The following is a 26,724-nucleotide window of genomic DNA, read 5'->3' as shown; positions in this document are numbered from 1 at the left end:
GGAGATACAATAATGACTCCTCAGAGGTCGGAGATATTATAATGACTCCTCAGAGGTCAGAGATACTATAATGACTCCTCAGAGGTCAGAGATATTATAATGACTCCACAGGGGTCAGAGATAATACTCACTACTATGAGATAATCAGGAGCCAGACTAAACAAGTCAAAGGCTAAAGGTCAGATCCATACCTGGTGCTGGAGTGCCTGTCTGTCTGTGGATCCTGCCCACTGCCTCCCAACCCCTCCTCTCCACTGGGCTCGTTGTCATCACTCTACAGGACCACAGAGATCACTAGGTCAATACATTATGGATGGCAATGTCCTTATTACGGCAGGTTATTAACCGTATAACCAGGACTAGCCCACCGTGCACTCATTATGGATGTCAATGTCATCCTTGTGACAGGTTACAAACAGTACACGTTATAATGTCTACGCCGTCCTTATGAAAGGTTATAACCAGGACTAGCTCATGCACTCACATCTACAGCCCTCATTATGTGATGTCAATGTCATCCTTCTTAGCAGTGCTTTTGACAGGTTATAATGCATGACTATGACAGGCTATAATGCATTTATGAGCAAGGGTTTTATAGGGTTATAAGCATGACTACGACAGGGTATAATGCATTTATGAGCAAGGGTTTTATAGGGTTATAAGCATGACTACGACAGGCTATAATGCATTTATGAGCAAGGGTTTTATAGGGTTATAAGCATGACTACGACAGGCTATAATGCATTTATGAGCAAGGGTTTGATAGGGTTATAAGCATGACTACGACAGGTTACAAATGCACTCACATCTCCAGCCCTCTGAGCTCTCCTCCTGGCTCGGGCTCTCCGTCTCTCCCTGGCGATACGGTCACTCTCACTCTCCCCTTCTGCACTCCTCTCCTGGCCGGAGGTCTGGGGACGAAGGGTACCGGCCGGTTGAGTCAGCCCCAAGAGGTCAGACTTCTGCAGGCTGGCGATACGGGACCTCCAGCTTACTTCCTGAAGACAGTTATCATCTTTAGGAAATGCGTTATCCAGCATACATACATCATACTGATGTCCCTGGATGTTGTACATCCCCTTATAAGAAGTGTAGCTATATTGCTTATACCAATCCTCTGATGTAATACCGTTGATCTAGGGTGTAAGGGTTAAATACAGCTGGTGTAGGATCTAGGGTGTAGGGGTTAAATACAGCTGGTGTAGGGTGTAGGGTGTAGGGGTTAAATACAGCTGGTGTAGGGTGTAGGGGTTAAATACAGCTGGTGAAGGGTGTAGGGGTTAAATACAGCTGGTGTAGGGTGTAGTGTGTAGGGTGTAGGGGTTAAATACAGCTGGTGTAGGGTGTAGGGTGTAAATACAGCTGGTGTAGGGTGTAGGGGTTAAATACAGCTGGTGTAGGGTGTAGTGTGTAGGGGTTAAATACAGCTGGTGTAGGGTGTAGGGGTTAAATACAGCTGGTGTAGGGTGTAGGGGTTAAATACAGCTGGTGTAGGGTGTAGGGGTTAAATACAGCTGATGTAGTGTGTAGTGTGTAGGGGTTAAATACAGCTGGTGTAGGGTGTAGGGTGTAGTGTGTAGGGGTTAAATACAGCTGGTGTAGGGTGTAGTGTGTAGGGGTTAAATACAGCTGGTGTAGGGTGTAGGGGTTAAATACAGCTGGTGTAGGGTGTAGTGTGTAGGGGTTAAATACAGCTGGTGTAGGGTGTAGTGTGTAGGGGTTAAATACAGCTGGTGTAGGGTGTAGGGGTTAAATACAGCTGGTGTAGGGTGTAGGGGTTAAATACAGCTGGTGTAGGGTGTAGGGGTTAAATACAGCTGGTGTAGGGTGTAGGGGTTAAATACAGCTGGTGTAGGGTGTAGGGGTTAAATACAGCTGGTGTAGTGTGTAGTGTGTAGGGGTTAAATACAGCTGGTGTAGGGTGTAGGGTGTAGTGTGTAGGGGTTAAATACAGCTGGTGTAGGGTGTAGGGGTTAAATACAGCTGGTGTAGGGTGTAGTGTGTAGGGGTTAAATACAGCTGGTGTAGGGTGTAGGGGTTAAATACAGCTGGTGTAGGGTGTAGGGGTTAAATACAGCTGGTGTAGGGGTTAAATACAGCTGGTGTAGTGTGTAGTGTGTAGGGGTTAAATACAGCTGGTGTAGGGTGTAGTGTGTAGGGGTTAAATACAGCTGGTGTAGGGTTTAGTGTGTAGGGGTTAAATACAGCTGGTGTAGGGTGTAGGGGTTAAATACAGCTGGTGTAGGGTGTAGGGGTTAAATACAGCTGGTGTAGGGTGTAGTGTGTAGGGGTTAAATACAGCTGGTGTAGGGTGTAGTGTGTAGGGGTTAAATACAGCTGGTGTAGGGTGTAGGGGTTAAATACAGCTGGTGTAGGGTGTAGGGGTTAAATACAGCTGGTGTAGTGTGTAGGGGTTAAATACAGCTGGTGTAGAGTGTAGGGGTTGAATACAGCTGGTGTAGGGTGTAGTGTGTAGGGGTTAAATACAGCTGGTGTAGGGTGTAGTGTGTAGGGGTTAAATACAGCTGGTGTAGGGTGTAGGGGTTAAATACAGCTGGTGTAGGGTGTAGTGTGTAGGGTGTAGGGGTTAAATACAGCTGGTGTAGGGTGTAGAGTGTAGGGGTTTAATACAGCTGCTCTAGGGTGTAGGGGTTAAATACAGCTGGTGTAGTGTGTAGGGTGTACGGGTTAAATACAGCTGGTGTAGTGTGTAGTGTGTAGGGGTTAAATACAGCTGGTGTAGGGTGTAGGGGTTAAATACAGCTGGTGTAGGGTGTAGTGTGTAGGGGTTAAATACAGCTGGTGTAGGGTGTAGGGGTTAAATACAGCTGGTGTAGGGTGTAGGGGTTAAATACAGCTGGTGTAGGGTGTAGGGGTTAAATACAGCTGGTGTAGGGTGTAGTGTGTAGGGGTTAAATACAGCTGGTGTAGGGTGTAGTGTGTATGGGGTTAAATACAGCTGGTGTAGGGTGTAGAGTGTAGGGGTTAAATACAGCTGGTGTAGGGTGTAGAGTGTAGGGGTTAAATACAGCTGGTGTAGTGTGTAGGGTGTAGTGTGTAGGGGTTAAATACAGCTGGTGTAGGGTGTAGGGTGTAGGGGTTAAATACAGCTGGTGTAGTGTGTAGCCTGTAGGGGTTAAATACAGCTGGTGTAGGGTGTAGGGTGTAGGGGTTAAATACAGCTGGTGTAGGGTGTAGGGGTTAAATACAGCTGGTGTAGTGTGTAGTGGTTAAATACAGCTGGTGTAGGGTGTAGGGTGTAGGGTGTATGGTGTAGGGGTTAAATACAGCTGGTGTAGGGTGTAGGGGTTAAATACAGCTGGTGTAGGGTGTAGTGTGTAGGGGTTAAATACAGCTGGTGTAGGGTGTAGGGGTTAAATACAGCTGGTGTAGGGTGTAGTGTGTAGGGGTTAAATACAGCTGGTGTAGGGTGTAGTGTGTAGGGGTTAAATACAGCTGGTGTAGGGTGTAGGGTGTAGAGTGTAGGGGTTAAATACAGCTGGTGTAGTGTGTAGGGTGTAGTGTGTAGGGGTTAAATACAGCTGGTGTAGTGTGTAGCCTGTAGGGCTTAAATACAGCTGGTGTAGGGTGTAGGGTGTATGGTGTAGGGGTTAAATACAGCTGGTGTAGGGTGTAGTGTGTAGGGTGTAGGGGTTAAATACAGCTGGTGTAGGGTGTAGGGGTTAAATACAGCTGGTGTAGGGTGTAGGGGTTAAATACAGCTGGTGTAGTGTGTAGGGTGTAGGGGTTAAATACAGCTGGTGTAGTGTGTAGGGGTTAAATACAGCTGGTGTAGGGTGTAGGGGTTAAATACAGCTGGTGTAGTGTGTAGGGGTTAAATACAGCTGGTGTAGTGTGTAGGGGTTAAATACAGCTGGTGTAGGGTGTAGGGGTTAAATACAGCTGGTGTAGTGTGTAGGGTGTAGGGGTTAAATACAGCTGGTGTAGTGTGTAGGGGTTAAATACAGCTGGTGTAGGGTGTAGGGGTTAAATACAGCTGGTGTAGGGTGTAGGGGTTAAATACAGCTGGTGTAGGGTGTAGTGTGTAGGGGTTAAATACAGCTGGTGTAGGGTGTATGGTGTAGGGGTTAAATACAGCTGGTGTAGTGTGTAGGGGTTAAATACAGCTGGTGTAGGGTGTAGTGTGTAGGGGTTAAATACAGCTGGTGTAGGGTGTAGTGTGTAGGGGTTAAATACAGCTGGTGTAGTGTGTAGGGGTTAAATACAGCTGGTGTAGTGTGTAGGGGTTAAATACAGCTGGTGTAGGGTGTAGTGTGTAGGGGTTAAATACAGCTGGTGTAGGGTGTAGTGTGTAGGGGTTAAATACAGCTGGTGTAGGGTGTAGGGGTTAAATACAGCTGGTGTAGTGTGTAGGGGTTAAATACAGCTGGTGTAGGGTGTAGGGTGTAGGGTGTAGGGGTTAAATACAGCTGGTGTAGGGTGTAGGGGTTAAATACAGCTGGTGTAGGGTGTAGGGGTTAAATACAGCTGGTGTAGGGGTTAAATACAGCTGGTGTAGGGTGTAGGGGTTAAATACAGCTGGTGTAGGGTGTAGGGTGTAGGGGTTAAATACAGCTGGTGTAGGGTGTAGGGGTTAAATACAGCTGGTGTAGGGTGTAGGGGTTAAATACAGCTGGTGTAGGGTGTAGTGTGTAGGGGTTAAATACAGCTGGTGTAGGGTGTAGTGTGTAGGGGTTAAATACAGCTGGTGTAGGGTGTAGTGTCTAGGGGTTAAATACAGCTGGTGTAGGGTGTAGTGTGTAGGGGTTAAATACAGCTGGTGTAGGGTGTAGGGGTTAAATACAGCTGGTGTAGGGTGTAGTGTGTAGGTGTTAAATACAGCTGGTGTAGTGTGTAGGGGTTAAATACAGCTGGTGTAGGGTGTAGGGGTTAAATACAGCTGGTGTAGTGTGTAGGGTGTAGGGGTTAAATACAGCTGGTGTAGTGTGTAGGGGTTAAATACAGCTGGTGTAGGGTGTAGGGGTTAAATACAGCTGGTGTAGGGGTTAAATACAGCTGGTGTAGGGGTTAAATACAGCTGGTGTAGGGTGTAGGGGTTAAATACAGCTGGTGTAGGGTGTAGTGTGTAGGGGTTAAATACAGCTGGTGTAGGGTGTATGGTGTAGGGGTTAAATACAGCTGGTGTAGGGTGTAGGGGTTAAATACAGCTGGTGTAGGGTGTAGTGTGTAGGGGTTAAATACAGCTGGTGTAGGGTGTAGGGGTTAAATACAGCTGGTGTAGGGTGTAGTGTGTAGGGGTTAAATACAGCTGGTGTAGGGTGTAGGGTGTAGGGGTTAAATACAGCTGGTGTAGGGTGTAGGGGTTAAATACAGCTGGTGTAGTGTGTAGTGGTTAAATACAGCTGGTGTAGGGTGTAGGGTGTAGGGTGTATGGTGTAGGGGTTAAATACAGCTGGTGTAGGGTGTAGGGGTTAAATACAGCTGGTGTAGGGTGTAGTGTGTAGGGGTTAAATACAGCTGGTGTAGGGTGTAGGGGTTAAATACAGCTGGTGTAGGGTGTAGTGTGTAGGGGTTAAATACAGCTGGTGTAGGGTGTAGTGTGTAGGGGTTAAATACAGCTGGTGTAGGGTGTAGGGTGTAGAGTGTAGGGGTTAAATACAGCTGGTGTAGTGTGTAGGGTGTAGTGTGTAGGGGTTAAATACAGCTGGTGTAGTGTGTAGCCTGTAGGGGTTAAATACAGCTGGTGTAGGGTGTAGGGTGTATGGTGTAGGGGTTAAATACAGCTGGTGTAGGGTGTAGTGTGTAGGGTGTAGGGGTTAAATACAGCTGGTGTAGGGTGTAGTGGTTAAATACAGCTGGTGTAGGGTGTAGGGTGTACGGGTTAAATACAGCTGGTGTAGTGTGTAGGGTGTAGGGGTTAAATACAGCTGGTGTAGTGTGTAGTGGTTAAATACAGCTGGTGTAGGGTGTATGGTGTAGGGGTTAAATACAGCTGGTGTAGGGTGTAGGGGTTAAATACAGCTGGTGTAGGGTGTAGTGGTTAAATACAGCTGGTGTAGGGTGTAGGGTGTAAGGGTTAAATACAGCTGGTGTAGTGTGTAGGGTGTAGGGGTTAAATACAGCTGGTGTAGTGTGTAGTGGTTAAATACAGCTGGTGTAGGGTGTAGTGTGTAGGGTGTAGGGGTTAAATACAGCTGGTGTAGGGTGTAGGGTGTAGGGGTTAAATACAGCTGGAGTAGTGTGTAGTGTGTAGGGTGTAGGGGTTAAATACAGCTGGTGTAGGGGTTAAATACAGCTGGTGTAGTGTGTAGTGTGTAGGGGTTAAATACAGCTGGTGTAGTGTGTAGGGGTTAAATACAGCTGGTGTAGTGTGTAGTGTGTAGGGTGTAGGGGTTAAATACAGCTGGTGTAGGGTGTAGGGTGTAGGGGTTAAATACAGCTGGTGTAGGGGTTAAATACAGCTGGTGTAGGGTGTAGGGTGTAGGGGTTAAATACAGCTGGTGTAGGGTGTAGGGGTTAAATACAGCTGGTGTAGGGTGTAGTGTGTAGGGGTTAAATACAGCTGGTGTAGGGTGTAGTGTGTAGGGGTTAAATACAGCTGGTGTAGTGTGTATGGTGTAGGGGTTAAATACAGCTGGTGTAGGGTGTAGTGTGTAGGGGTTAAATACAGCTGGTGTAGGGGTTAAATACAGCTGGTGTAGGGTGTAGTGTGTAGGGGTTAAATACAGCTGGTGTAGGGTGTAGGGGTTAAATACAGCTGGTGTAGTGTGTAGGGGTTAAATACAGCTGGTGTAGTGTGTAGGGGTTAAATACAGCTGGTGTAGGGTGTAGGGGTTAAATACAGCTGGTGTAGGGTGTAGTGTGTAGGGGTTAAATACAGCTGGTGTAGTGTGTAGGGGTTAAATACAGCTGGTGTAGTGTGTAGGGGTTAAATACAGCTGGTGTAGGGTGTAGGGTGTAGGGGTTAAATACAGCTGGTGTAGTGTGTAGGGGTTAAATACAGCTGGTGTAGGGTGTAGTGTGTAGGGGTTAAATACAGCTGGTGTAGGGTGTATGGTGTAGGGGTTAAATACAGCTGGTGTAGTGTGTAGGGGTTAAATACAGCTGGTGTAGGGTGTAGTGTGTAGGGGTTAAATACAGCTGGTGTAGGGTGTAGTGTGTAGGGGTTAAATACAGCTGGTGTAGTGTGTAGGGGTTAAATACAGCTGGTGTAGTGTGTAGGGGTTAAATACAGCTGGTGTAGTGTGTAGGGGTTAAATACAGCTGGTGTAGGGTGTAGTGTGTAGGGGTTAAATACAGCTGGTGTAGGGTGTAGGGGTTAAATACAGCTGGTGTAGGGGTTAAATACAGCTGGTGTAGTGTGTAGGGGTTAAATACAGCTGGTGTAGTGTGTAGGGGTTAAATACAGCTGGTGTAGGGTGTAGGGTGTAGGGTGTAGGGGTTAAATACAGCTGGTGTAGGGTGTAGGGGTTAAATACAGCTGGTGTAGGGTGTAGGGGTTAAATACAGCTGGTGTAGGGGTTAAATACAGCTGGTGTAGGGTGTAGGGGTTAAATACAGCTGGTGTAGGGTGTAGGGGTTAAATACAGCTGGTGTAGAGTGTAGGGGTTAAATACAGCTGGTGTAGGGTGTAGGGGTTAAATACAGCTGGTGTAGGGTGTAGTGTGTAGGGGTTAAATACAGCTGGTGTAGGGTGTAGTGTGTAGGGGTTAAATACAGCTGGTGTAGGGTGTAGTGTGTAGGGGTTAAATACAGCTGGTGTAGGGTGTAGTGTGTAGGGGTTAAATACAGCTGGTGTAGGGTGTAGGGGTTAAATACAGCTGGTGTAGGGTGTAGGGGTTAAATACAGCTGGTGTAGGGTGTAGTGTGTAGGGGTTAAATACAGCTGGTGTAGGGTGTAGTGTGTAGGGGTTAAATACAGCTGGTGTAGGGTGTAGTGTGTAGGGGTTAAATACAGCTGGTGTAGGGTGTAGTGTGTAGGGGTTAAATACAGCTGGTGTAGGGTGTAGGGGTTAAATACAGCTGGTGTAGGGTGTAGTGTGTAGGTGTTAAATACAGCTGGTGTAGTGTGTAGGGGTTAAATACAGCTGGTGTAGGGTGTAGGGGTTAAATACAGCTGGTGTAGTGTGTAGGGTGTAGGGGTTAAATACAGCTGGTGTAGTGTGTAGGGGTTAAATACAGCTGGTGTAGGGTGTAGGGGTTAAATACAGCTGGTGTAGGGGTTAAATACAGCTGGTGTAGGGGTTAAATACAGCTGGTGTAGTGTGTAGGGTGTAGGGGTTAAATACAGCTGGTGTAGGGTGTAGGGGTTAAATACAGCTGGTGTAGGGTGTAGTGTGTAGGGGTTAAATACAGCTGGTGTAGGGTGTATGGTGTAGGGGTTAAATACAGCTGGTGTAGGGTGTAGGGGTTAAATACAGCTGGTGTAGGGTGTAGTGTGTAGGGGTTAAATACAGCTGGTGTAGGGTGTAGGGGTTAAATACAGCTGGTGTAGGGTGTAGTGTGTAGGGGTTAAATACAGCTGGTGTAGGGTGTATGGTGTAGGGGGTAAATACAGCTGGTGTAGGGTGTATGGTGTAGGGGGTAAATACAGCTGGTGTAGGGTGTAGGGGTTAAATACAGCTGGTGTAGGGTGTAGTGTGTAGTGTGTAGGGGTTAAATACAGCTGGTGTAGTGTGTAGGGGTTAAATACAGCTGGTGTAGTGTGTAGGGGTTAAATACAGCTGGTGTAGGGCGTAGTGTGTAGGGGTTAAATACAGCTGGTGTAGGGTGTAGTGTGTAGGGATTAAATACAGCTGGTGTAGGGTGTAGTGTGTAGGGGTTAAATACAGCTGGTGTAGTGTGTAGGGGTTAAATACAGCTGGTGTAGTGTGTAGGGTGTAGGGGTTAAATACAGCTGGTGTAGGGTGTAGGGGTTAAATACAGCTGGTGTAGTGTGTAGGGGTTAAATACAGCTGGTGTAGGGTGTAGGGTGTAGGGGTTAAATACAGCTGGTGTAGGGTGTAGGGGTTAAATACAGCTGGTGTAGGGTGTAGGGGTTAAATACAGCTGGTGTAGGGTGTAGGGGTTAAATACAGCTGGTGTAGGGGTTAAATACAGCTGGTGTAGGGGTTAAATACAGCTGGTGTAGGGTGTAGGGGTTAAATACAGCTGGTGTAGGGTGTAGTGTGTAGGGGTTAAATACAGCTGGTGTAGTGTGTAGGGGTTAAATACAGCTGGTGTAGGGTGTAGTGTGTAGGGGTTAAATACAGCTGGTGTAGGGTGTAGGGGTTAAATACAGCTGGTGTAGGGTGTAGGGGTTAAATACAGCTGGTGTAGGGTGTAGTGTGTAGGGGTTAAATACAGCTGGTGTAGGGTGTAGTGTGTAGGGGTTAAATACAGCTGGTGTAGGGTGTAGGGTGTAGGGGTTAAATACAGCTGGTGTAGTGTGTAGGGGTTAAATACAGCTGGTGTAGGGTGTAGGGGTTAAATACAGCTGGTGTAGGGTGTAGTGTGTAGGGGTTAAATACAGCTGGTGTAGGGTGTAGTGTGTAGGGGTTAAATACAGCTGGTGTAGGGTGTAGGGGTTAAATACAGCTGGTGTAGGGTGTAGGGGTTAAATACAGCTGGTGTAGTGTGTAGGGGTTAAATACAGCTGGTGTAGGGTGTAGGGGTTAAATACAGCTGGTGTAGGGTGTAGGGGTTAAATACAGCTGGTGTAGTGTGTAGGGGTTAAATACAGCTGGTGTAGGGTGTAGGGTGCAGGGGTTAAATACAGCTGCTCCAGGGTGTAGGGTGTAGGGGTTAAATACAGCTGCTCTAGGGTGCAGGGGTTAAATACAGCTGCTCTAGGGTGCAGGGTGTAGTGTGTAGGGTGTAGTGTGTAGGGTGTAGTGTGTAGGGGTTAAATACAGCTGCTCTAGGGTGTAGGGGTTAAATACAGCTGCTCTAGGGTGTAGGGGTAAAATACAGCTGCTCTAGGGTGCAGGGTGTAGTGTGTAGGGTGTAGTGTGTAGGGTGTAGTGTGTAGGGGTTAAATACAGCTGCTCTAGGGTGCAGGGTGTAGGGTGTAGGGGTTAAATACTGCTCTCACCCCCTCTTCTGCTTTCTTCTTATTGGCCTCTTCCTTCTCCTCCTCCTCTTTCCTTGTCTTGTCTCTCTCTTTGTCCGTCTGTGCGGTCTTCATTGTCTTGTCTCTCCCTTCGTCCGTCTGTGCGGTCTTCATTGTCTTCTCAGCTTCCTTCAGGTCTGTGAGCGTCACCCCCTGATTGGACAACAGACCCAAGGTTTTAGTCATGTCCTTGTCAGACAGACAAATCACAATGCCTGCCAATCTACTGGATCGTTCCATGTCATTTGCGTTTGAAATCTCTTCTCTCCTTCACTGATTGGAGAAGACTTATCAGGTGAAGACAATATGGTGAAAGGAAGCTCATTGATTCCTCAGATCAGATGAAGGAGAGAAGGAAATGCTGTGCATCTCCTGTCTGGATATATCTGACCTGAGTGGATCGCCGTGACTGTCTGGCGTGTCTGGAGCGAGCCTTCCTCTGAGCCTCAGCCTCCTCATCACGTACCGGGGTCAAGTAGGACCTGGATCAGGGAAACACAAAACATTATTTATTACCCATAACATTATCATAAAATGATTTAGACATCAGGCACCATTTAGACATCAGGCACCATTTAGACATCAGGCACTGGGGTCAGGTAGGACTTGGACCAGGGAACACAAATGATATAACTACATGGAACTATATTTAACAACAGTTGCCTACATTTAACTAATATTTAGCTACATAGATAACATAGACAGCAGGAAAGAAAACAAGGACAAAGATAAGGAGAAAGGTAAGAGGGGGGAGAAAGGTGAGAGGGGAGAAAGGTAAGAGGGGGGAGAAAGGTGAGAGGGGAAAAAGGTGAGAGGGGAGAAAGGTAAGAGGGGAATTGACAGAATTGAAAGGTCACAGATCATTATCCCAGGAGGCTGTGCATGATCCAGAGTCCGCTTAGTAGACCACTACACCACTCTGGCACATAACTTTCAACTACATTTAATCACATTCAACAACACTCAACTACAACTGCAGCCTCACACCCTCGGCACACCACTGTGTTTAAAGGTGAAAGTTCAAACATCTAGAAAACAAATAGGCTCTGTAAACTCTAAACGCTGGAACATCGTTGAAACATCGTTGTCGTCATGGTGAGAAAGACTCACTTGCGCCTCTGCTTGGTCTCCAGATCGCTGCCCCCGCCGGTCGTGGTGGTGACAGAACCCTGCTCCTTCTCCTTCTTCTCTGCCTGCTCCTGAGCCAGTCTGAAATAGAGGGAGAGAGAGGGGAGAGATAGATAAGAGGGGGGGGTAGAGAGGAGACAGACAGGGGGAGGAGAGAGAGAGGGCAGAGGAGACAGACAGGGGGTTGAGAGGAGAGAGAGAGGGCAGAGGAGACAGACAGGGGGAGGAGACAGACAGGGGGTAGAGAGGAGAGAGAGAGATGGTAGAGAAGAGAGAGAGAGATTGAGGGGAGAGAGACAGGGTAGAGGAGAGAGAGAGCGAGGGTAGAGAGGAGAGAGCGAGGGTAGAGAGGAGAGAGAAAGGGTGGAGAGAGAAAGGGTAGAGAGAAAGGGTAGAGAGACAGGGTAGAGAGACAGGGTAGAGAGACAGGGTAGAGAGACAGGGTAGAGAGACAGGGTAGAGAGACAGGGTAGAGAGACAGGGTAGAGAGGAGACAGACAGGAGTAGAGGAGAGAGAGAGCGAGGGTAGAGAGGAGAGAGCGAGGGTAGAGAGGAGAGAGAGAGGGTAGAGGAGAGAGAGAGAGAGAGAGAGAGAGGGTAGATAGAGAGGAATACATATTTAGTCCTTGCATCCATAACTATGACTTTGAGAGTGGTTACATTTCTCCAGCCCCACACCTAAGCTTTACAGCAAACCAAGTGGCAGGGCTGCTGTGTCGTTTGCTCTAAAAGGAATTAAGGACCGTGCCATTATCAGACACACCCACCTCTGGGCCACCAGGATGTTGAGTCGACTGAGTCCAACAGAGGAGCTACTTCCTGTCCCCGTGGGGTCATCCGGTTTGTGTCCATAGGATGAGCTGGGAATACCAACCAGACCTATTGACCATCATATCTACAGCATATTCTCTACCACAGCCACATAAACAGTGTCTATGGCAAGGTCTCCCATGTAAACAGAGGTCCACTACTTTTTCACAGTTGAATCAGTTTGGAAGCCTGACGAGGACGAATAATGGGACAAGCTGGTTAAATAAAGACAATATACTCAGAGACAATATACTCAGAGACAATATACTCAGAGACAACGCATCCAGCAGTGTAATATTGAACACAGAATAAGAGTGTATGGAGGAGAGACCACATCCAACCAGAAGTCCTAAGAGTGGACAACACACCAATGAGTAGAGCCAAGGCTGTAGGACATACCTGAGAGGCAAGGAGGGAGTGGAGCTACTAAGATCACTTCCAGTACTATTGAGGCGTCGGGTGTAAGAGGAGCTACGACTCAGCCAGCTGAGGGAGAGAGGCGGGGGAGGGTGGGGTGTGAGGGAGAGAGGCGGGGGAGGGTGGATGTGAGAGAAGAGAGAGAGAGAGAGAGAGAGAGAGAGAGAGAGAGAGAGAGAGAGAGAGAGAGAGAGAGAGAGAGAGAGAGAGAGAAGAATGGTGGTGAAGCAGTGAAGCTCAAAACCGGTTTATCTTTCCTCACACAGACACACAGTGAAGCTGATGAGCAGCCTTTCACTGCCACTCCATACTGTGGTACGTGACAGCATCTTGTGAGGCAAGCTGAGCCCACCTGCTAGTGCCCTCTGGGTTGGTGTCTGGCATACTGAAGAGACGTCTGGTTGGACTGGGGTTCACTCTGGCAGTCCTGGGTTCCTGAAAGTACAAGGCTATGTAGTTGGTCCAGTCTAAGAGGGCAGTAGTGTATTAGAGGTGCTGATGTAGTTGGTCCAGTCTAAGAGGACAGTACTGATGTAGTTGGTCCAGTCTAAGAGGACAGTACTGATGTAGTTGGTCCAGTCTAAGAGGACAGTAGGGATGTAGGTGGTCCAGTCTAAGAGGACAGTAGTGTATTAGAGGTGGTGATGTAGTTGGTCCAGTCTAAGAGGATAGTAGTGATATAGTTGGTCCAGTCTAAGAGGACAGTAGTGATGTAGATGGTCCAGTCTAAGAGTACAGTAGTGTATTAGAGGTGCTGATGTAGTTGGTCAAGTCTAAGAGGACAGTAGTGATGTAGTTGGTCCAGTCTAAGAGGGCAGTAGTGTATTAGAGGTGGTGATGTAGTTGGTCCAGTCTAAGAGGATAGTAGTGATATAGTTGGTCCAGTCTAAGAGTACAGTAGTGTATTAGAGGTGCTGATGTAGTTGGTCAAGTCTAAGAGTACAGTGGTGTATTAGAGGTGCTGATGTAGTTGATCCAGTCTAAGAGGACAGTAGTGATGTAGTTGGTCCAGTCTAAGAGGACAGTAGTGATGTAGTTGGTCCAGTCTAAGAGGACAGTACTGATGTAGTTGGTTCAGTCTAAGAGGACAGTAGTGATGTAGTTGGTCCAGTCTAAGAGGACAGTAGTGTATTAGAGGTGCTGATGTAGTTGGTCCAGTCTACGAGGACAGTAGTGATGTAGTTGGTCCAGTCTAAGAGGGCAGTACTGATGTAGTTGGTTCAGTCTAAGAGGACAGTAGTGATGTAGTTGGTCCAGTCTAAGAGGACAGTAGTGATGTAGTTGGTCCAGTCTAAGAGGGCAGTACTGATGTAGTTGGTCCAGTCTAAGAGGACAGTAGTGATGTAGTTGGTCCAGTCTAAGAGGACAGTAGTGATGTAGATGGTCCAGTCTAAGAGGACAGTAGTGATGTAGTTGGTCCAGTCTAAGAGGGCAGTACTGATGTAGTTGGTCCAGTCTAAGAGGACAGTAGTGATGTAGTTGGTCCAGTCTAAGAGGACAGTAGTGTATTAGAGGTGCTGATGTAGTTGGTCCAGTCTAAGAGGACAGTAGTGATGTAGTTGGTCCAGTCTAAGAGGACAGTAGTGATGTAGTTGGTCCAGTCTAAGAGGACAGTACTGATGTAGTTGGTTCAGTCTAAGAGGACAGTAGTGATGTAGTTGGTCCAGTCTAAGAGGACAGTAGTGATGTAGATGGTCCAGTCTAAGAGGACAGTAGTGATGTAGATGGTCCAGTCTAAGAGGGCAGTACTGATGTAGTTGGTCCAGTCTAAGAGTACAGTAGTGATGTAGTTGGTCCAGTCTAAGAGGACAGTAGTGTACTGGAGGTTGCTGAGTGGGCATTCTTTGAGCCTATTGGTGAATCTCAGTTGTCTTTCCTTGATTCCCCATGTCCTCTTTCCTTTCCTACTTCTCAAGAGAAGGAAACGAGGACAGAAGATGTGAGGAATCAAGGATATACAACTAGTTTTAACATGTAAACAAAGTCAATGACATCAATAACAATGATTTCTCTACCTTGGTGTCTGTGGTGGTGTTGTTGGAGCTGAGGCGTGGGCTGGAGGCAGAGCGGGTCATCCCTATGCCCAGGCCAGACTCAGGGGCCCCGCGGGTGGACTCCTGGCTGGGGTCGTTGGCCCCTGAAGGACCCAGGGTCACAGAGCTGCCTGCCTTACGAAGAGAGGTCCTCCAGGAGCCGGGGGCCGCGCCAGGGGCCGAGCTAGGGGCCACTTCGGGGGCTGGGGGCTTCCCTGGGTCCTGCTACTTACACAACATAGAGAAAGAGAGTTAACTTTGAGTAATCTCATCACTTTGGGTGCGAGGAATCAAATAGACTCAAATCAACAGCCTTCCCAGAGCGATATTAAAGGCAATTTCTCAGGAGTTCACAGGTCAAGCAGAATTCAATAGCAGAGAGAGGTTGTTAATCTGAGCTTGTTTAAAACCTGTCTTAGTCGATTCCATTATGAGGAGCTACAATCTCCTAAAGAGAATGTTGTTGTTGTTCAAAACTGCAATAGAAAATCTGTGTCGTACCTTTTTGGCCGGGTCTCCTGAAGTGCTGGTTGCCGTGGAGGTAGCGTGGGTGGAGGAGCTGTTGCATTTGTTGTTCAAGTTGTTGATGATCTCTCGGTTTTTGGCTTTCTCTGCAACAACAACACAACCGATCAGTCAGTCCATGTGACTGGGACCATGAAAACAACAGCATCTGTACCAGAACATTTTATTTTTTTTACCTTTATTTAACTTGGCAAGTTAGTTAAAAGAACAAATTCTTATTTTCAATGACGGCCTAGGAACAGCATAACGACAGATTTGTAGCTTGTCAGCTTGGGGGTTTGAACTTGCAACCTTCAGGTTACTAGTCCAACGCTCTAACCACTAGGCTACCCTGTCGCCCCGAAGTATTGGTGTACGGAACCAATACCATTAAAGAATAACTGCCGTTTCTTCGAATGGTTGGAGATAATAAGCGAGAATTGGAATTTCAGTTTACTTCCTGAATCGACCCCCCCCCCCCCAAAAAAAAACGGTGTATTATAAATCTTCAGAGTGTCCCTCAGGGCCCTGGTCAAAAGTAGTGCACTATATAGGGAATAGGGGGCCACTTGGGAAGTAAACTCAGTCTCTTACCTGATTCAGCATCACTCTCAGATTCGTCGTCCTCCTCTTCTGAACTGGAGCTGCTGGAGGCCTTGCCCTGTCCCTGTGTCCCCTGCGTCCCAGGCTGGCCCGGTCCCTGCGTCCCAGGCTGGCCCGGTCCCTGAGTCCCAGGCAGGCCCGGTCCCTGAGTCCCAGGCAGGCCCGGTCCCTGAGTCCCAGGCAGGCCTTGTCCTCCCTCCTCTTCTTCTTCTTCGGCTGGGCTGCTGGTCAGGGCAGGGGGAGGGTGCTTCTCTCTCTCGTGGAGGCAGATCTTCTCTCTGCTGCTCATACGAGAGATTGAGGTCCTGCAGGGGAGGGGCAGGGGGGCGGGGATAGGATGACAGGTAGGCATGCAGGAGGCAATCAGTGAGGGCGATCACTCAGGGTGCAGCAAACCAGAGTGTGTGTGTGGGCAAAAACAAAGTAGGATGTCGACTGTGTCTGAATCTGGGCTGAAAACTGGACCAACATTTAACAGATGTGTAACAACAACAATCTAGAAAATATCTCTTTGATGTAGGTTTCCAAACATACATCGTCATAGCAACAAACATCTGGAAAACCAACCCAGTGTGAGGAGGGCGTGACTAGAGGAGGGCGTGACTAGAGGAGGGTGTGACTAGGGGAGGGTTTGACTAGAGGAGGGTGTGACTAGAGGAGGGTTTGACTAGAGGAGGGTGTGACTAGAGGAGGGTTTGACTAGAGGAGGGCGTGACTAGAGGAGAGCGTGACTAGAGGAGGGGGTGACTAGGGGAGGGCGTGACTAGAAGAGGGTGTGACTAGCAGAGGGCGTGGCTAGGGGAGGGCGTGACTAGGGGAGGGCGTAACTAGGTTGGTTCTCCTCCTCCATCCATATCACTCCTGTGGCAGTGTGAGGATGGAGTGACTAGAGGAGGGCGTGACTAGAGGACTAGTGTGAGGATGGAGTGACTAGCTTGCAAGGCAGCTGACACTGGTGAAATACAAACAGTAAAACACAAAGGACTGATTCAGTGACTCAGGTCAGTAAAACACAAAGGACTGATTCAGTGATTCAGGTCAGTAAAACACAAAGGACTGATTCAGTGATTCAGGTCAGTAAAACACAAAGGACTGATTCAGTGACTCAGGCCAGTAAAACACAAAGGACTGATTCAGTGATTCAGGTCAGTAAAACACAAAGGACTGATTCAGTGATTCAGGTCAGTAAAACACAAAGGACTGATTCAGTGACTCAGGTCAGTAAAACACAAAGGACTGATTCAGTGATTCAGGTCAGTAAAACACAAAGGACTGATTCAGGTCAGTAAAACACAAAGGACTGATTCAGTGATTCAGGTCAGTAAAACACAAAGGACTGATTCAGTGACTCAGGTCAGTAAAACACAAAGGACTGATTCAGTGACTCAGGTCAGTAAAACACAAAGGACTGATTCAGTGACTCAGGTCGGTAAAACAAAGGGCTGATTCAGGTCAGTAAAACACAACGGACTGATTCAGTGACTCAGGTCAGTAAAACACAACGGACTGATTCAGTGACTCAGGTCAGTAAAACGCAATGGACTGATTCAGTGACTCAGGTCAGTAAAACTAAAAGGACTGATTCAGTGACTCAGGTCAGTAAAACACAAAGGACTGATTCAGTGATTCAGATCAGTAAAACACAAAGGACTGATTCAGTGATTCAGGTCAGTAAAACACAAAGGACTGATTCAGTGACTCAGGTCAGTAAAACACAAAGGACTGATTCAGTGACTCAGGTCAGTAAAACACAAAGGACTGATTCAGTGATTCAGGTCAGTAAAACACAAAGGACTGATTCAGTGACTCAGGTCAGTAAAACACAAAGGACTGATTCAGTGATTCAGGTCAGTAAAACACAAATCAAATCAAATTTTATTTGTCACATACACATGGTTAGCAGATGTTAATGCGAGTGTAGCGAAATGCTTGTGCTTCTAGTTCCGACAATGCAGTAATAACAAGTAATCTAACTAACAATTCCAAAACTACTGTCTTGTACACATTGTAAGGGGATAAAGAATATGTACATAAGGATATATGAATGAGTGATGGTACAGAGCAGCATAGGCAAGATACAGTAGATGGTATCGAGTACAGTATGTACAAATGAGATGAGTATGTAAACAAAGTGGCATAGTTTAAAGTGGCTAGTGATACATGTATTACATAAGGATACAGTCGATGATATAGAGTACAGTATATACGTATGCATATGAGATGGATAATGTAGGGTAAGTAACATTATATAAGGTAGCATTGTTTAAAGTGGCTAGTGATATATTTACATCATTTCCCATCAATTCCCATTATTAAAGTGGCTGGAGTTGAGTCAGTGTCAGTGTGTTGGCAGCAGCCACTCAGTGTTAGTGGTGGCTGTTTAACAGTCTGATGGCCTTGAGATAGAAGCTGTTTTTCAGTCTCTCGGTCCCAGCTTTGATGCACCTGTACTGACCTCGCCTTCTGGATGATAGCGGGGTGAACAGGCAGTGGCTCGGGTGGTTGATGTCCTTGATGATCTTTATGGCCTTCCTGTGACATCGGGTGGTGTAGGTGTCCTGGAGGGCAGGTAGTTTGCCTCCGGTGATGCGTTGTGCAGACCTCACTACCCTCTGGAGAGCCTTACGGTTGAGGGCGGTGCAGTTGCCATACCAGGCGGTGATACAGCCCGCCAGGATGCTCTCGATTGTGCATCTGTAGGAGTTTGTGAGTGCTTTTGGTGACAAGCCGAATTTCTTCAGCCTCCTGAGGTTGAAGAGGCGCTGCTGCGCCTTCTTCACGATGCTGTCTGTGTGAGTGGACCAATTCAGTTTGTCTGTGATGTGTATGCCGAGGAACTTAAAACTTGCTACCCTCTCCACTACTGTTCCATCGATGTGGATAGGGGGGTGTTCCCTCTGCTGTTTCCTGAAGTCCACAATCATCTCCTTAGTTTTGTTGACGTTGAGTGTGAGGTTATTTTCCTGACACCACACTCCGAGGCCCCTCACCTCCTCCCTGTAGGCCGTCTCGTCGTTGTTGGTAATCAAGCCTACCACTGATGTGTCGTCCGCAAACTTGATGATTGAGTTGGAGGCGTGCGTGGCCACGCAGTCGTGGGTGAACAGGGAGTACAGGAGAGGGCTCAGAACGCACCCTTGTGGGGCCCCAGTGTTGAGGATCAGCGGGGAGGAGATGTTGTTGCCTACCCTCACCACCTGGGGGCGGCCCGTCAGGAAGTCCAGTACCCAGTTGCACAGGGCGGGGTCGAGACCCAGGGTCTCGAGCTTGATGACGAGCTTGGAGGGTACTATGGTGTTAAATGCCGAGCTGTAGTCGATGAACAGCATTCTCACATAGGTATTCCTCTTGTCCAGATGGGTTAGGGCAGTGTGCAGTGCGGTTGAGATTGCATCGTCTGTGGACCTATTTGGGCGGTAAGCAAATTGGAGTGGGTCTAGGGTGTCAGGTAGGGTGGAGGTGATATGGTCCTTGACTAGTCTCTCAAAGCACTTCATGATGATGGATGTGAGTGCTACGGGGCGGTAGTCGTTTAGCTCAGTTACCTTAGCTTTCTTGGGAACAGGAACAATGGTGGCCCTCTTGAAGCATGTGGGAACAGCAGACTGGCATAGGGATTGATTGAATATGTCCGTAAACACACCGGCCAGCTGGTCTGCGCATGCTCTGAGGGCGCGGCTGGGGATGCCGTCTGGGCCTGCAGCCTTGCGAGGGTTAACACGTTTAAATGTCTTACTCACCTCGGCTGCAGTGAAGGAGAGACCGCATGTTTTCGTTGCAGGCCGTGTCAGTGGCACTGTATTGTCCTCAAAGCGGGCAAAAAAGTTATTTAGTCTGCCTGGGAGCAAGACATCCTGGTCCGTGACTGGGCTGGATTTCTTCCTGTAGTCCGTGATTGACTGTAGACCCTGCCACATGCCTCTTGTGTCTGAGCCGTTGAATTGAGATTCTACTTTGTCTCTGTACTGGCGCTTAGCTTGTTTGATAGCCTTGCGGAGGGAATAGCTACACTGTTTGTATTCGGTCATGTTACCAGATACCTTGCCCTGATTAAAAGCAGTGGTTTGCGCTTTCAGTTTCACACGAATGCTGCCATCAATCCACGGTTTCTGGTTAGGGAATGTTTTAATCGTTGCTATGGGAACGACATCTTCAACGCACATTCTAATGAACTCGCACACCGAATCAGCGTATTCGTCAATGTTGTTATCTGACGCAATACGAAACATCTCCCAGTCCACGTGATGGAAGCAGTCTTGGAGTGTGGAGTCAGCTTGGTCGGACCAGCGTTGGACAGACCTCAGCGTGGGAGCCTCTTGTTTTAGTTTCTGTCTGTAGGCAGGGATCAACAAAATGGAGTCGTGGTCAGCTTTTCCGAAAGGGGGGCGGGGCAGGGCCTTATATGCGTCGTGGAAGTTAGAGTAACAATGATCCAAGGTCTTTCCACCCCTGGTTGCGCAATCGATATGCTGATAAAATTTAGGGAGTCTTGTTTTCAGATTAGCCTTGTTAAAATCCCCAGCTACAATGAATGCAGCCTCCGGATAAATCGTTTCCAGTTTGCAGAGAGTTAAATAAAGTTCGTTCAGAGCCATCGATGTGTCTGCTTGGGGGGGATATATACGGCTGTGATTATAATCGAAGAGAATTCTCTTGGTAGATAATGCGGTCTACATTTGATTGTGAGGAATTCTAAATCAGGTGAACAGAAGGATTTGAGTTCCTGTATGTTTCTTTCATCACACCATGTCACGTTGGCCATGAGGCATACGCCCCCGCCCCTCTTCTTACCAGAAAGATGTTTGTTTCTGTCAGCGCGATGCGTGGAGAAACCCGTTGGCTGCACCGCTTCGGATAGAGTCTCTCCAGTGAGCCATGTTTCAGTGAAGCAAAGGACGTTACAGTCTCTGATGTCCCTCTGGAATGCTACCCTTGCTCGGATTTTATCAACCTTGTTGTCAAGAGACTGGACATTGGCAAGAAGAATGCTAGGGAGTGGTGCACGGTGTGCCCGTCTCCGGAGTCTGACCAGAAGACCGCCTCGTTTCCCTCTCTTTCGGAGTCGTTTTTTTGGGTCGCTGCATAGGATCCACTCCGTTGTCCTGTTTGTAAGGCAGAACACAGGATCCGCGTCGCGAAAAACATATTCTTGGTCGTACTGATGGTGAGTTGACGCTGATCTTATATTCAGTAGTTCTTCTCGACTGTATGTAATGAAACCTAAGATGACCTGGGGTACTAATGTAAGAAATAACACGTAAAAAAACAAAAAACTGCATAGTTTCCTAGGAACGCGAAGCGAGGCGGCCATCTCTGTCGGCGCCGGAAGTATGTTATCTCGAACGGACTGATTCATCTCAAAGGACTGATTCAGTGATTCAGGTCAGTAAAACACAAAGGACTGATTCAGTGACTCAGGTCAGTAAAACACAAAGGACTGATTCAGTGACTCAGGTCAGTAAAACACAAAGGACTGATTCAGTGACTCAGGTCAGTAAAACACAAAGGACTGATTCAGTGATTCAGGCCAGTAAAACACAAAGGACTGATTCAGTGATTCAGGTCAGTAAAACACAAAGGACTGATTCAGTGACTCAGGTCAGTAAAACACAAAGGACTGATTCAGTGACTCAGGTCAGTAAAACACAAAGGACTGATTCAGTGACTCAGGTCAGTAAAACACAAAGGACTGATTCAGTGATTCAGGTCAGTAAAACACAAAGGACTGATTCAGTGACTCAGGTCAGTAAAACACAAAGGACTGATTCAGTGATTTGTGCCATTAGGATGGTAATGTAGTACATTATGTCTGGTTCAGGTTACATCATGCTGTTGGTAGAAAGGTGTGCTACCTAATGCTGTGTGGTTCAGTATCAGTGATTCCTGGGTCAGTAACAGAAGGGTTAGTCAGTAAGAGATGGGTCAGTATCAGAGACGGGTCAGTAAAAGAGACGGGTCAGTAACAGAGACGGGTTGGTAACAGAGACGGGTCAGTAACAGAGACGGGTCAGTCAGTAAGAGACGGGTCAGTCAGTAAGAGACGGGTCAGTCAGTAAGAGAAGGGTCAGTCAGTAAGAGACGGGTCAGTAACAGAAACGGGTCAGTAACAGAGACGGGTCAGTAACAGAGACGGGTCAGTCAGTAAGAGAAGGGTCAGTCAGTAAGAGACGGGTCAGTCAGTAAGAGAAGGGTCAGTCAGTAAGAGACGGGTCAGTAACAGAAACGGGTCAGTAACAGAGACGGGTCAGTAACAGAGACGGTCAGTCAGTAAGAGAAGGGTCAGTCAGTAAGAGACAGGTCAGTCACAGAGACGGGTCAGTCACAGAGACGGGTAAGTCACAGAGACGGGTAAGTCACAGAGACGGGTTAGTAACAGAGACGGGTCAGTCACAGAGACGGGTCAGTAAAAGAGATGGGTCAGTCAGTAAGAGACGGGTCAGTCAGTAAGAGACGGGTCAGTCACAGAGACGGGTCAGTCAGTAAGAGAAGGGTCAGTCAGTAAGAGAAGGGTCAGTCAGTAAGAGAAGGGTCAGTCAGTAACAGAAGGGTCAGTCAGTAACAGACGGGTCAGTAACAGAAATGGGTCAGTAACAGAGACGGGTCAGTAACAGAGACGGGTCAGTAACAGAGACGGGTCAGTAACAGAGACGGGTCAGTAACAGAGACGGGTCAGTCACAGAGACGGGTCAGTCACAGAGACGGGTCAGTCAGTAAGAGACGGGTCAGTCACAGAGACGGGTCAGTCACAGAGACGGGTTAGTAACAGAAACGGGTCAGTCAGTAAGAGACGGGTCAGTAACAGAGACGGGTCAGTAACAGAGACGGGTCAGTAACAGAGACATGCTGGGGCACTGACCTGCGTGGTCTAACTGGTGCCATATTGATAGAAGGACTGGTTTCAATGACCGGAGGCTGGGACAGCTTGGCTTTCTCTGTACGCAACTACAGAGAGAGACAGAGAGACACAGAGTAAATACACAGGAAGAGCTATACAGAGATATATACATTGATAAACTATTTATATATATTTATACAGTGGGGCAAAAAAGTATTTAGTCAGTCACCAATTGTGCAAGTTCTCCCACTTAAAAAGATGAGAGAGGCCTGTAATTTTCATCATAGGTACACTTCAACTATGACAGACAAAATGAGAAAAAAATCCAGAAAATCACATTGTGAAAAACGCATGTCAAAAATGTTATAAATTGATTTGAATTTTAATGAGGGAAATAGGTATTTGACCCCCTTTCAATCAGAAAGATTTCTGTCTCCCAGGTGTCTTTTATACAGATAACGAGCTGATATTCGGAGCACACTTAAAGGGAGTGCTACTAATCTCAGTTTGTTACCTCTATAAAAGACACCTGTCCACAGAAGCAGTCAATCAATCAGATTCCAAACTCTCCACCATGGCCAAGACCAAAGAGCTCTCCAAGGATGTCAGAGACAGGATTGTAGACCTACTCAAGGCTGGAATGGGCTATAAGACCATCTCCAAGCAGCTTGGTGAGAAGGTGACAACAGTTGGTGTGATTATTCGCAAATGGAAGAAACACAAAAGAACTGTCAATCTCCCTCCGGCCTGGGGCTCCATGCAAGATCTCACCTCGTGGAGTTGCAATGATCATGAGAACGGTGAGAAATCAGCCCAGAACTACACAGAAGGATGACCTCAAGGCAGCTGGGACCATAGTCACCAAGAAAACAATTGGTAACACACTAAGCCGTGAGGGACTGAAATCCTGCAGCGCCCGCAAGGTCCCCCTGCTCAAGAAAGCACATATACATGCCCGTCTGAAGTTTGCCAATGAACATCTGAATGATTCAGAGGACAACTGGGTGAAAGTGTTGTGGTCAGATGAGACCAAAATGGAGCTCTTTGGCGTCAACTCAACTCGCTGTGTTTGGAGGAGGAGGAATGCTGCCTATGACCCCAAGAACACCATCCCCACCGTCAAACATGGAGGTGAAAACATTATGCTTTGGGGGTGTTTTTCTGCTAAGGGGCAGGACAACTTCACTGCATCAAAGGGACGATGGACGGGGCCATGTACTGTCAAATATTGGGTGAGAACCTCCTTCCCTCAGCCAGGGCATTGAAAATGGGCCGTGGTTGGGTATTCCAGCATGACAATGACCCAAAACACACGGCCAAGGCAACAAAGGAGTGGCTCAAGAAGAAGCACATTAAGGCCTAGCCAGTCACCAGACCTTAATCCCATAGAACATCTGTGGAGGGAGTTGAAGGTTCGAGTTGCCAAACGTCAGCCTCGAAACCTTAATAACTTGGAGAAGATCTGCAAAGAGGAATGGGACAAAATCCCTCCTGAGATGTGTGCAAACCTGGTGTCCAACTACAAGAAACGTCTGACCTCTGTGATTGGCATCAAGGGTTTTGCCACCAAGTACTAAGTCATGTTTTGCAGAGGGGTCAAATACTTATTTCCCTCATTAAAATGCAAATCAATTTATAACATTGTTGTTATTCTGGATTTCTTTGTTGTTATTCTGTCTCTCCCTGTTCAAATAAACCATTAAAATTATAGACTGGTCATTTCTTTGTCAGTGGGCAAACGTACAAAATCAGCAGGGGATCAAATAATTTTTTACCTCACTGTATACATACATACACAATACCAGTCAAAAGATAGGACACACCTACTCATTTTTACTATTTTCTACATTGTAGAATAATAGTGAAGACATCAAAACTATGACATAGCACATATGGAATCACGTAGTAACCAAAAAAACTGTTAAACAAATCAAAATATATTTCATATTTGAAATTCTTCAAAGTAGCATTCCTTTGCCTTGATGACGGCTTTGCACACTCTTGGCATTCTCTCAACCAGCTTCATAAGGCACCTGGAATGCATTTCAATTAACAGGTGTGCCTTGTTAAAATGTTATATTGAGGAATTTCTTTCCTTCTTAATGCATTTGAGGCAATCAGTTGTGTTGTGACAATGTAGGGGTGATATACAGAAGATCGCTCTATTTGGTAAAATACCAAGTCCATATAATGACAAGAACAGCTGAAATAAACTGGCTCTCTTGAGGACCCGCCAAAGGAAAGGAAGACCCAGAGTTACCTCTGCTGCAGAAGATAAGTTCATTAGAGTTACCAGCTTCACAGAGTCCAAGTAACAGACACATCTCAACATCAACTGTTCAAAGGAGACTGTGTGAATCAGACCTTCATGGTCGAATTGCTGCAAAGAAACCACTACTAAAGGACACCAATAATAATTGACTTGCTTGGTATAAGAAACACGAGCAATGGACATTAGACCGGTGGAAATCTGTCCTTTGGTCTGATGAATCCAAATTTGAGATTTTTGGTTCCAACCGCCATGTCTTTGTGAGAAGCAGAGTAGGTGAACGGACGATCTCCGCATGTGTGGTTCCCATCGTGAAGCATGGAGGAGGTGATGTTATGGTGTGGGGGTGCTTTACTGGTGAAACTGTCTGTGATTTATTTAAAATTCAATGCACACTTAACCAGCATGGCTATCACAGCATTCTGCAGCGTTACACCATCCCATCTGGTTTGTGCTTAGTGGGACTATCATTTGTTTTTCAACAGGACAATAACCCAACACAACTCCAGGCTGTGTAAGAGCTATTTGACCAAGAATGAGAGTGATGGAGTGCTGCATCAGATGACCTGGGCTCCACAATCACCTGACCTAAACCCAATTGAGATGGTTTGGGATGAGTTGGACCGCAGAGTGAAGCAAAAGCAGCCAACAAGTGCTCAGCATATGTGGGAACTCCTTAAAAACTGTTGGAAAAGCATTCCAGGTGAAGCTGGTTGAGAGAATGCCAAGAGTGTGAAAAGCTGTCATCAAGGCAAAGGGTGGCTACTTTGAAGAACCTAAAATATATTTTGTTTGTTTTTTGCACATTTTTGGTTACTACATGATTCCATATGTGTTGTTACATAGTTTTGACTGGTACTGTAATATATTTCAATGAACCACAGAACACAACACACTTCAGTAGGACAATGAAGACACAGTAAAGGTCAAAAGTCAACACGATGTTTGGATAGAGACATAAATAGGGAAATAATTCAACCAGTGGCATGCTGAGAGAGACAGAGAGAGAGAGACAGATATAGACAGAGGGAGAGAGACAGAGAGAGAGAGACAGAGAGAGAGAGAGACAGAGAGAGAGACAGAGAGAGAGAGAGAGAGAGAGAGAGAGACAGAGAGAGAGAGAGAGAGAGACAGAGAGAGAGACAGAGAGAGAGAGAGAGACAGAGAGAGAGAGAGAGAGAGAGACAGATATAGACAGAGAGAGAGAGACAGATATAGACAGAGGGAGAGAGACAGAGAGAGAGAGAGACAGAGAGAGAGAGAGAGAGAGAGAGAGAGACAGATATAGACAGATATAGACAGAGGGAGAGAGACAGACATACAGACAGACAGACAGACAGAGCGAGAAAGTGAAAGTGAGAGAGAGCAGAGAGAGACAGACACACAGAGAGAGAGAGAAAGAGAGAGAGAGAGAGAGAGAGAGAGAGAGCAGAGACAGAGAGAAAGCGAGAGACAGAGAGAGAGACAGACAGAGGAACAGACAGAGAGAGAGAGAAAGTGAGTGAGAGAGAGAGAGAGCAGACAGAGAGAGCAGAGACAGAGAGAAAGGGAGAGACAGAGAGAAAGCGAGAGACAGAGAGAGATCATGTACTCTAGCTATATAAGGTCACTCAGAGATAGAGGTAGCGCCCCATATAGGGAATAGGGTGGCATTTGGGACATAAACAGAGACTCACAGCATTCTGTTTCTTAGTCAGCTGCTCCAGAGTGTCCACTAGGGTGTCATCTGCTACCTCTATAGGGGTTTGTCCCTGGAACAAGGACACACATGGTTTAAAGTAGAGCACCAGAGTCCACTAGGGTGTCATCTGCTACCTCTATAGGGGTTTGTCCCTGGAACAAGGACACATATTTACTGTAATACATGTAATTTAACATAGTGTGTCCCAAATGGCACCCTATTCCCTATTTAGTGCACTACTTTTTTGCACTATATAGGGAATAGGGTGCCATGTGAGATGTTGACATTAACAATGCCTGTTGAGTCAGAATGTAGTAGAGGTGTTACTCTGCCAGACTGAGCTTCTGTGTGTGTGTGTGTGTGTGTGTGTGTGTGTGTGTGTGTGTGTGTGTG

General features: G+C 47.0%; 1 protein-coding gene across 6 annotated transcripts in view; it reads right to left on the bottom strand.

Moving 5' to 3' along the window:
* The window catches only part of LOC110521175 (protein phosphatase 1 regulatory subunit 12A), a 61,508-nt gene that overhangs the window by 13,666 nt on the left and 21,118 nt on the right, over positions 1–26,724 (bottom strand). For 2 of the 6 annotated variants that reach the window (XM_036969365.1, XM_036969364.1), the window contains exons 6-18: positions 26,327–26,401; positions 22,403–22,488; positions 15,538–15,851; positions 14,941–15,050; positions 14,422–14,664; positions 12,759–12,841; positions 12,389–12,475; positions 11,947–12,039; positions 11,162–11,260; positions 10,443–10,533; positions 10,034–10,204; positions 807–998; positions 192–274 (exon numbers count right to left, since the gene is read on the bottom strand). In XM_036969365.1, the coding sequence (XP_036825260.1) occupies positions 192–274; positions 807–998; positions 10,034–10,204; positions 10,443–10,533; positions 11,162–11,260; positions 11,947–12,039; positions 12,389–12,475; positions 12,759–12,841; positions 14,422–14,664; positions 14,941–15,050; positions 15,538–15,851; positions 22,403–22,488; positions 26,327–26,401 (1,727 nt within the window). The remainder of the gene's footprint in view (positions 1–191; positions 275–806; positions 999–10,033; positions 10,205–10,442; positions 10,534–11,161; positions 11,261–11,946; positions 12,040–12,388; positions 12,476–12,758; positions 12,842–14,421; positions 14,665–14,940; positions 15,051–15,537; positions 15,852–22,402; positions 22,489–26,326; positions 26,402–26,724) is intronic. The other 4 variants (XM_036969366.1, XM_036969368.1, XM_036969367.1 and 1 more) reach the window with 4 other exon arrangements.

This window comes from Oncorhynchus mykiss, chromosome 30 (genome assembly GCF_013265735.2).
Source record: "Oncorhynchus mykiss isolate Arlee chromosome 30, USDA_OmykA_1.1, whole genome shotgun sequence".
NCBI lineage: Eukaryota > Metazoa > Chordata > Actinopteri > Salmoniformes > Salmonidae > Oncorhynchus > Oncorhynchus mykiss.
This window is presented reverse-complemented; position numbering and strand designations above follow the sequence as displayed.